This window comes from Strongylocentrotus purpuratus, unplaced genomic scaffold (genome assembly GCF_000002235.5).
Source record: "Strongylocentrotus purpuratus isolate Spur 01 unplaced genomic scaffold, Spur_5.0 spur5_scaffold_12, whole genome shotgun sequence".
Lineage (NCBI taxonomy): Eukaryota > Metazoa > Echinodermata > Echinoidea > Camarodonta > Strongylocentrotidae > Strongylocentrotus > Strongylocentrotus purpuratus.
Window position 1 is genome coordinate 24,252,687 of NW_022145597.1, and position 11,383 is coordinate 24,264,069.

General features: G+C 40.0%; 1 protein-coding gene across 1 annotated transcript; it reads left to right on the forward strand.

Moving 5' to 3' along the window:
* Window positions 1–4,951: 4,951 nt before the first annotated feature.
* LOC115922719 (G-protein coupled receptor Mth-like) lies at window positions 4,952–10,934 on the forward strand. Its single transcript, XM_030982192.1, has 3 exons — window positions 4,952–5,107; window positions 8,190–9,769; window positions 10,627–10,934. The coding sequence occupies exons 2-3, from the start codon at window positions 8,252–8,254 to the stop codon at window positions 10,840–10,842; spliced, it is 1,734 nt and encodes a 577-aa protein (XP_030838052.1). The 5' UTR covers window positions 4,952–5,107; window positions 8,190–8,251; the 3' UTR covers window positions 10,843–10,934.
* The last annotated feature ends 449 nt before the right edge of the window (window positions 10,935–11,383 follow it).

The following is an 11,383-nucleotide window of genomic DNA, read 5'->3' on the forward strand; positions in this document are numbered from 1 at the left end:
CAGCGATAACTACACTGGCGGGAACGTGCCACTTTAAATAAAAACTTTTCCGACCGACCGACCCATGTTTTGGCACCCAAAGGGCAATACAACAAGTTTTTTTATTTTAGGCCTTATGTAGCCATATGCATGCAACTTTAGGCAGCCCAACTTGAGAAATAAACTGTCCAATAAGGGTCAAAATCTATAATTACTAGACCTACTACAAAATGGTGTGAAAAATGAATTTTTTTTTAAGGCAACACAGATAATTACGAAAGACCATTAGTGCCACGAAGAAAAAAAAACACACTTTCTACTAATCTGTTTAAACAGATTACGATATTTCTTCTAATCTGTTTAAACAGATTATAATCTGTTTAAACAGATTACGGTATTTCTACTAATCTGTTTAAACAGATTACGGTATTTCTACTAATCTGTTTAAACAGATTACGATATTTCTTCTAATCTGTTTAAACAGATTATAATCTGTTTAAACAGATTAGTTGAAGTACTGTAATCTGTTTAAACAGATTAGTAGAAATACCGTAATCTGTTTAAACAGATTAGTAGAAATACCGTAATCTGTTTAAACAGATTATAATCTGTTTAAACAGATTAGAAGAAATATCGTAATCTGTTTAAACAGATTAGTAGAAATACCGTAATCTGTTTAAACAGATTAGTAGAAATACCGTAATCTGTTTAAACAGATTATAATCTGTTTAAACAGATTAGAAGAAATATCGTAATCTGTTTAAACAGATTAGTAGAAATACCGTAATCTGTTTAAACAGATTAGTAGAAATACCGTAATCTGTTTAAACAGATTATAATCTGTTTAAACAGATTAGAAGAAATATCGTAATCTGTTTAAACAGATTAGTAGAAATACCGTAATCTGTTTAAACAGATTAGTAGAAATACCGTAATCTGTTTAAACAGATTATAATCTGTTTAAACAGATTAGAAGAAATATCGTAATCTGTTTAAACAGATTAGTAGAAAGTGTGTTTTTTTTTCTTCGTGGCACTAATGGTCTTTCGTAGATAATACATATGTGGGGGGGGGCGGCGCCCAAGATAGCATGATTTTGTGGGGCCCATCTGGGTTTAGCTGGTTACAGCCAGCCCATCTATAGTGGCCCACTTGGCCGCCAGATGGGCCCTCTTGTGGGGCCCAGCAATCTGCAATCTGCACCCGGGTTATAGAAGGGCCCTAGATGGGCCCCACAATTGGCCCAGCAATATGCACAAGGGTTACCTATTGGGCACCACATTGGTACTTGTGGGTTCTGGGTGGGAAGGCCCATCTGGTATACATCTGGTTTTTATATGGACCACGTGGGCTCCGTATACCCAGCTGTGGGTTCTTGGTGGGAAGGCCCATCTGGTATACATCTGGTTTTATATGGGCCACGTGGGCTCCGTATACCTGTTGGCTCTTGGTGGGAAGGCCCATCGATCTGTATACATCTGGTTTTCAGCTGGGCGAAGACAATGTTCGACGTGCGATTTTCACCTCCAAAAACTCACATGGGGCCCACATGGTGCCCATATATGCGTGGGTTCTAGGTGGGAAAGCCCATCTGGTATACATCTGGTTTTTGTATGGGCCACGTGGGCTTTAGTCAGCCCATACGAAACCCAGATGGGCCCCAGATATTTTGATATCTGGGGGGGGGGGGGAGGGGGTGTGCACTGCACCCTGATAATTTAAACCTGTCAATATTATGGCAGCGAGCTATAGGTGCTTTTTTGTAATATTTCATGTCTCATTTAGTATATTTTTTTTGACAATGTAAAAAGTGTCACACTGTTTGCTCGGTACCTTTTAGAAACTCGATGTAGTAATTGGAATTTCAAAGTTGATATTCGAATTCGAGGCATGCGCAGTGGCGTACGCAGGATTTTTTCAAGGGGGGGGGGGGGGGTTAAAATCGGGTCCAAAATTTCGCAACGACTCAGGAAAATTTGAAAATCGCGCCGGCCAAAAAGTCGCTCAGTGGGGGTGGGGGTGGGGGGTAAGGTCACCTTTCTTAGGTCAGCCATGGGGGTATTTTTTTTTTTTTTTTTTTTTTTTTTTTAATATCCAAAGGGGGGGGGGGTTTAGGGATTTTTTAGGGGGGTTTACACACATAAAAATACCAAAGGGGGGGGGTTAACCCCCCAAACACCCCCCCTGCGTACGCGCCTGGGAATGCGTATACCCATTATGCTCTTGTTATTTGGGTACTGGCCCATAATATGGCGCCAGATACCAAAAGATGCCGAGGTGCTTATTTTGTGGTATCATGTAATTTACTGCAATATGTTATTTGTTAAGTGCTGGAAGGCTATATTTACAGTCAGATGCAACTTCGGAAAACAGAGTACACTTGGAAAACAGCCAATAACGCTGTGAATAGAGCGCCCTCAATTTTAAATGCGAGTAAGTGTATACTACAATATAGGCATGGGGAAAATCTGTCAAAGTCAACCAACAACACCCAACAACCTGCTCTGACCGCGGCGTGTCGCGACTTCGTATCTATCCGAATGTCGTATAAACGACGTTCACACAACGAAAATTTACTTTAAAGCTGTTTAGTTAAGGAGCTTTAAACTAAACAGCTTTAGATACGATGAATTTTACCCGTGTGTGGAAAGGCTGCAATTGTCGATGGATGGATGGATAGATATAAATAGATATAGATAGATTGATGGATAGACCGTGGACAGTAGACCTACTTATTCTCAGCCAAACACTACAATCATGATTATTTCAGGGAATAAAAAGCTACACATAACTTCTCATGGCGTTGAAATTGACATGATGTTAAAGAGCATACGATATGATGTAGTTGGCGCACCCCTCACGTTCACACCCACCCTCTATCACCACCCAAGGATCCATCACCATCAACAGCTATACGGAAGAAAAGGTAGTCCTGTTGGTCTTCCGGTCGCTACTTCTTTATGGTTCTGATTAACAGACAAAAACAACTTTGAGGGCACACTAGATAGATGGATCACGCGCAACATACTGGAATTTAGACCGATTATCGAGTAATCTTTTGAAAATATTCAAACTTGGTGCTGTGACCGCAGATCGACTGATCGAGGAAGATTGTTTCAGTCGGTGATAACCCTTTGGCTGAAGAAGTGCCCTTTGAGATTGAGTCTGAAATGTTGCTTGAAAATTTTCAACGAGTGACCTCTAGTTTCGCGGGATGCATCGCGAAAAGCTTGTCTAATGGGCAAAAGTCAATACCATGCAGAAATCCGCTGATAAATAGGCCACCTGTCTATAGTGGTCACCCACATTGGCTTCCTCTAGAAGGAAATGCACGTTGAAGAACCTTTCTATAACGGGCACCTGTCTAAAATGATCCCCTTTTGTGTTCCCCTTAGATGGCCTTTATAGACAGGTTTGCCTGTATTTGAATATAACGAAACATTAAAAGGTAAAAAAAAAAAAAAAAAAGTAAAATACACCGTCGATGTATAAAACGCTATATAAACCCATATTGTTATTATAATTAAAGCAAGTAAAGATATGAACAGAATGATGCTTAGATGATGCGGTGTGTGTGTGTGTGTGTGTGTGTGTATTCATATTTGATATTCGAGGTGTGCATTTTGTTGTATCAACGTTGCTCATTGTAGTTAGTAAGCAAATAGTTACCGTTGGTGAAGGTGATAGTTTGCGATCGCCTGAAACCAAAAAGGTGATTATTTTCTTTATATTCCACATCGGAAATATTTCGCTTCTTCCGTCATTTCAGAGCAACAAGTCATCAATTAACAGCTAGCAAACGGTGTACGATACGTACCAGTGGCGGATCCAGGGGGAGGGGGCCCGGGGGCCCCGCTTTGAAAAAAAATCATGCAAAATCACGCGATTTTTACCTTTTTTGGGTACTTTTCGGCTGGCTGAGTCGTTGCGATTTTTTTTGGGACTCCAAAAAAAAAAAAAAAAAAATGTCCGCTTACCCCCCCCCCCCCTCCCCCCTCCCCCCCCCCCCCCCCCCCCCCCCCCCCCCCCCCCCCCCCCCCCCCCCCCCCCCCCCCCCCCCCCACTGAGCGACTTTTCGGCCGACGCGATTTTCAAATTTTCGGGAGCAAAAAAAAAAAAAAGTTGGGCCCCCTCCCCTAAGAAATCGTGGATCCGCGCCTGATACGTACAGTGCATGCAATACTTACGTATGTACGTATACGCAACGTAAGTGCGTTGCACTGTGTAGATAGTAGTACTATCTACACAGTGCAACGCACTTTCACTGAAGATAGTAGTACTATCTTCACAGTGTAACTAACTTTTCTTCTCCCACTTCAATGACGGGCGAACTATCTTTCATCACGAGATTTACTTTTGACCAATCGTAGAGCAAGATTCTAAGTATGTGGAATAAAATACCTCTTAACCTTTTTTTGGTAAGATAAACCAGGGTTATATAAGTTACACTCTTTATTGATCAATAAAGTTTCGTTTTGTGTCCGGCGTTAAATGCGTGACTCATTTCTTCTTTTATGTTTGTTTGTTTTGATTGAGGTTTAATTTTGTTTTCCTTAAAATTTCACAGAATCGTTATCTCTCTCTCTCTCTCTATCTCTCCCTCCCTCACCCCCTCTCTCCCTCACCCCATTTCACTCTCTCTCGCTCTCTCTCTCTCTCTCTCTCCTCTCTCTCTCTCTCTAGCTGTCTCTATTCCGACTTCGTTTCAATCAGCTTGATACAGTACTAGGGTGAGGTTCCCTTTTAATTACCGTTTACAATCGGGCTAACATAATCTAGTATTAGTCAGATTTTATTGCTTTCACCCCTTACCAGCAAAAAAGCTAGTCATTCATCGTCTTTAAATATGTCTTTCATGCGGGGGTGGGATCTTGAGTGGGAGGTTAAGAATAAACAGAGAGAACCTTTCTTTGTATTTTAATTGTAGTTGTGAAAAGACCGTAACCGGAATCTTTTCGCAGGGAGCTTATAAATTCTTTTTCTTCTACAACAGGTTTTTGCCACCTACATAACATGTAGGTATAGGTCTACATGTAGATCAGGAGGGACCAATACGTTCATATCGGACAGTAAACAACTCGTGGCAGCTGCGGTACAAGTCTGACGCTTCAAAGTTCATTATTACTGGGTAAGTTAAATTAACAAATATTTTATTTTTTTCTTCTTCTTAGTTTAGGGTCCATGTTTTGTACTATACTCAAATGATTTGTATTTCTCATTCAAAACTTAATACTAGTACAATGAATAGAGGTATATTACAACAGATATGCAATGAAACAAGACAAATATAGTAGTAATGGCACGAGAAAAGAGGAACTAACTAGAAGCAGAGCTTGTTGAAGTATTAGTTCCTCAGAGGCTGTTTTACAATACGTCTTGAAAACAAAGTATACATAAAAAAATATGTAACTATAAAGAAATTATGAGTTTTGGGGGAAAAGTAAAAAAAAAAATAGAGGACAAAAATGGGGGGAGATAGTAAAAAGCAAAAAAGTAAGAAAAATAGAAAGAATGAATTATTGCAAAAGCTCTAGAGAACGGAGATTAGATCAGCAGAAAGAGGGAGAAAGGGATTGAGTCAAGAGTCAAACAAGCCGAGATTCTTGCAAACCGACGTGTCAACAATGCAGCTAACTGGCGGCGATCGGACGACACATACATTCATGCATATGTGTTTAAACATATATATTTTCAGCTTTTTTAAAATGTGTATAGACTGGTGCTTTGTTTGAGAGATGGGTCTATGCTATTCCAAAATGTTCATCTTACCTTAATCCTAATTATTCCTAGTTAAAATTGGAATGAAATAAATTCCATGATTGACAAAGTAGGCCTATAAAACATCAATTTGTTTCAACTGTGGCAGCAAACTCGATCGCAAAGTCTTAAAAACAACCCAAGATCAATTTCAATAGCCTTGTATTTCACTTTAAAAAAAATGCACAAACATCGCAATATGATAAACGCGAACACGGTTTCTAAAGAGTATTGTCATTGCCCTTGGCTTGTGGCATTGAAAGTGTTTACGGTCATTGTTAGTAGTATTTGATAAGAGTTAAACAAAAGTACAAGGTACAAAACAAAATTAAATATGTCCTATGATCCTTAAAAATAAAGTGGCATATGCTGGATAATAGAGTTTGAAATTCACGCCACAAAGCTCAAGGCGAAGAAAGCATTTTTTTTTTTTTTTTTTTTTTTTTTTGGGGGGGGGGGGTTATTAAAAATAAATGTTTATTTGAATTATGCATGATCTGCTTCAAATAGCCCAATATAATTTGTTTTAAGAAAGGAATTATAAATTTCATTTTCTAAAGCCGCTTTTTTTTTTTAAATTTAGAAATCAAAGATACAAAATATATTTCTAAATATTGTCGCATAATGCTTGTTTTTGTTTTTTCATATTTTGATCCGTATTATTTTGGTTCCTTATATGATCTTGTTTCCAAGTATTATAGATGGATAATCCTCATGAATCTCAGAATGATAAGTATTAATTTAAATACTAAACTAACTACGTAACAAATGTAAACAGTCATTTTTGTTTTTCTTTTTATGTGAAATTCCGCTTTATATACCAGGAGATATATTTTAGTTTGTGTTATGGAACTGGACTAGAGAGGGTCAGTGAAATCGGTTGCTCAGGATTATTTAGAAAAGTTTATTTAAACAAAAATTGAGAATCATTTTTAATATCTTACGATGTATCTCCTTATCTTATTATTGTTCTCATTATTTATAAAATAGTTGTTGTAGTAGTTACTAGTAATAGTATCAACATCACCTATATTATCATCAACGCTGGATAAACTTATTCAATATATATCTTACATAATACATATAATTTTTGTCTTAAATTCAGAATGACCATAATAGTATGAACATGATGAAGTTACGAGCTATCTCCAATAAATGCCTTTTGATGACGATGACAATGACACTGATGATAAACATCGTCGTTGGAGACACGACGATAAGACCGATGACGCCTCTGCCACCAACCCCTTCCCCTCCTACGCCCCTGCCACCAACCCCTCCCCCTCCTACGCCCCTGCCACCAACCCCTCCCCCTCCTACGCCCCTGCCACCAACCCCTCCCCCTCCTACGCAGTTCTTTACCCACGTCTACTTTACACGTCCCCCGACAACACGTAAGTTTTTGGTGAACCATACACTATTTAAAAATTATTATATACATTATAATTTGTGGAGCAAGGGTGATGGCTCAGTGGTGTTGTAACCATATCGTTGCGATAGTGCCAAATCGGATAAAACGAAAGAACAAACCAAACCTTTATTTAAGTTCGGTTTCAGCTTACCTCATAGTATTAACAATATATCGCTATTTCATAGGGCACCAATATATACAAATATACTCTACTTATGCTCAGTTCATGCACAATAGTATCCTATCCGCCATGATAATGGGCTGAAGCATACAAGATCCTCCTCCCTGAATCGGATACCTCATTTGGGTGGAGAGTGGTAAATGCAGATTAATGTATTGTCCAAAGGACATTCAGTTCCGTGGTTGGGCTCGATGCACAGTCCGGCGACTTATCCACAAGACCGAATGATCTTTACAGGTTCCTACATCTCGTCTATAATTGACATAATCGGTTTCTTTAAAATAAAAAAAAAAACAGATAATGATGATACACAGCTATGCCAAGTTTACATAAAATACATACAATATATTAATTCATAAATTATTGTGATTTGAATTACAACTAATGGATTCCCTTGGAAAAAGATTGGCTAATTTAAATATGTAAGCACGGGTGTAGCTAACATCATTGTTGTATACGGAAGGGTTGTCTCCATGGACCCCCTTACCCATCTCAGTCCCTACTCTTATAGCGAGCTTCCTCAATTAGGAACATATGACAGGGAATCGGCAGACTTGTTTGCCAAAACAGGTGGAGATGTCTAAATCCAAGGGTTGGGGTTCGAATCCCATCCCAGTACTTACTTTTGGTAAGGCATTAATCCACATTGTCACTCTCCACCCAGGTGTAAATTAGTGGGCCTACATGGCAATTGCTAGGGTAATATTAATTGTAGCGCCCTCAGGAAAAACAGCAACATTGCTGATGAGGCTTCCCAGGGCGAAGTACATTATTGTTTATTCCGTAGCTCTGCAAAACGAGCAGTGGCAATAAATAAAAGTAAAGAGTTGTTTTTATTATATTTCTTTTCTACAAATGTAGAATATATTGTAGGAACACAAGGAGTGGCGGCGCCTTTTGATTTGAATCCATACCGTACGACGATGACCCCACCGTATTCCCCTCGAACTAAACTCGTCATCGAGTGCCCTCATGGCTTCGAGGAGATCTTAACCCCTTGCAGATTACCAGAAAACGACCCGCCCTGGCCAGAATGCCATGCTACAACTCTGCAGGCGATGCATAGATTCAGTTTCGATGGGTACGACTTTTGCCTGGATGCTGTTTCTACGATCCGTGATTACCTGGGACCATCTGTCAATGGTAACGAAACAACGGCTCTCAAGTACCCCGTTGCTACGGTTGAGTGGTGGGCCATGATCAATGTTACGAACGCACGTCTTCTGCAGAATGACATCGAAAACGTCCTGGAGGGTGAGCTTAATAACCTCTCGAGCAGCCGATGTGCGGATTTCATTGAATTCGGGGTAACCTGTTCACTTGAAGGAGATCGTAATGACTCTATCTCAACTCCGCTTTCATCGAGGGAATGTGACGAAGAGTGGTTCATTGGTCAACCGGATGCTTTCACACCAGTCTGGCACAATGGATCCTTCCTTCTCTTTTTCAATGGATCTTACATCATACCAACTTGGTGGAATGAACGAACGACTTATGACGTTGTTGAGTCGTATTTAAACGACTTAAGACGTCAAGATAAAACGCGAGAGTTTAGAGTGTGTGGTGCACGGAAGGTTATGCTCAACTGTGCCGTCGTCCTATCAGATGAAAAATATTACTTGAAAGATGTCGGAAACTCGACGTTTGTCGTCTACAATGAAACCGAATACGAAGATGAATTGTTTGATTACGTGTCCAACAACTCTATCAGAATCTGCGTCACCCATAACAACTTTTCCACTGTACTAGAACAAGAAGGAAAAGTAGAAGAAGGTCCCACGACAAAAACTGTTAATGTTCAACTAATCTATAGCCATGTACTGTTTGCTATATCGACATTGTGTCTCATATTATTGATCGTGACCTATTTGATGTTTCCTGAACTTCGCAACTTCCAGGGATGTGCCATACTGAGCTTTGCGTTATCCTTGCTGATATCCCAAATTTGTCTGCAGTATGTCGCTCCTTACGCACGTCGCACAATAGCTCTGTGTCAGGGTGTGGCAGTTCTTGCACACTTCTCTCTTCTGTGTGCCTTTGCGTGGATGACTCTTCTTGCCTTTGACCTTTGCCGAAGCTTCCGCGTAACTCAAACCCGCTCACATCGTGATCCAGCCAGTCGTCTCAAACGCTACGCTCGTCACTCGCTTGTCGGATGGGGCGTTCCTCTCCTTCTCGTAATCGTCGCTCTCGGATTGCATTTCACTGAGAATGATGTGCTCCCGCTCGAGTACGGATCGGGAAGAAACTGCTGGGTGTATCCAGTTCTTGCAAACATCGTATTCTTTATTGGTCCAGTTGTGTTGTCGTTGGTTGCCAATGTCATTCTCTTTATCATCACTGTTGTCAATATTTGCAGGACGACGAAAATGACCCGAGGCGCTCTTCAAAAGAACAGATCACACAAGCATGTAATATCAGAGCTACTCATCTACTTCAAGGTAATAAATCATTTACAATCGAAACTGCATCACCTGCAAGCCTAGGCCATACTTTATGATAGGAGATTTGGTATTTATTCATAACTCTATTCATAAGGGCTGATGGATTTGTGTGACCATCTAAGTTACATGTACATAGTCAAACATATCACTGGGTGTCAGACCCATTGAACATGCTTCACATCATTACTGCTCCCTTGAAAATCCACCCAAAATTCGCATGATCCACATGTTTCCCTGGCTGGCCACACTTAGACCCACTCACAATTTTTTTTAAATCCGAGTCCACCCTGTTAATTTATAAATTAATAAGAAGTGAATGAAAAATATTGAAAGTGCATCATCGAACCAATTCATCCATTCATAGGTGTACAATTATTCTTCCAATGATTAGTTTCTACTAGACTAACTTTGGTCTCGAGAACAGAACATCCAAATACATACTTGCCTGAGAGGCCCGTGAGACCAAACTTTTAGTGTGTCCTTCTGTCAGCAGAAAGGTTCCAGTCTCAACTTGAGTTTTAAAATGTGCACGGGTGGAAATACACCTCTCATTTTTCTTCTTTCCTCCCCCCCCCCCCGTTTTTTGCGGAGGAGGGTCATGATTAGGGAACACTTTCTTTGGAATAGAAATAATCGCTCAAAATGGTGGGATCCACTCTCAAAACGATAATTCAATCACTTATATTGAGTGGATCCCAGAATGGATTAAACTCAGATGAAATTATCCCTTATATGATTCCGAAAAAGTAGACTTTATTTGGTTCTTGACTTTGTAGACTAATGTTTTTTTAAATGACGTCATATTCTCCTTTTTCTTCTTCTTCTTCTTCTTCTTCTTCTCCTCCTTCTTATAGATATCTTGTTTGATGGGATTCAGCTGGTTGTTCGGCTTGGTAGCCGCCCTGGGCACAACGTCCGCCCTCTGGTACCTGTTCATAACGGTCAATGGTCTCCAAGGCATCTCGGTATTTCTCTCGTTCGGCGTTAATGCCAGGGTCAGGAAGTTGTGGAGCAAGAAAATGACCTCAGCAGGTTCCAGTGCCAGTAGTGGAAGCTCCAATACGACCTAGACGACCAGTTCCGTTTAGTGCAGGGGCGGCCGAGCGACTTCCAAAGTGGGGGGGGGCACCAACAAAAAAGGGCACTTTCTGAAGAAAAAAAGGGCACCTACAGTGGGAAATCTCAAAGCGAAAATATATATATATACCTCTACATTGTGATTAAATTATCAGGGATGATTTCAATATTTGTTTCTCTTCATACATCATACAAGATTTTGCTTAAGCATCATACTTTACAGTTGTGTGTGATGTCTGAATATGCATTTACGAGCGAGTGAATTGAGTGAGAAAAAAAATAAAGATCTGTTAGGTCGCAGTGCGAAAAATTACATCTTATAAAGAAGAAAAAAGCCAATCGTGATGATAAGCACATTCTCATAACGGAAGACTGAAAAGACCTTTGATAAATAACATAATTATATCCTCTTTAAATGCGAGCGAGCGCAGCGAGCGAACTTTGGGGGAAATTGCTCTTAGTTGCTTTAAATAAGGGGCACGTTTAATGATTACATGAAAAAGGGACAATTATCGAATGGGATAAGACACTTAT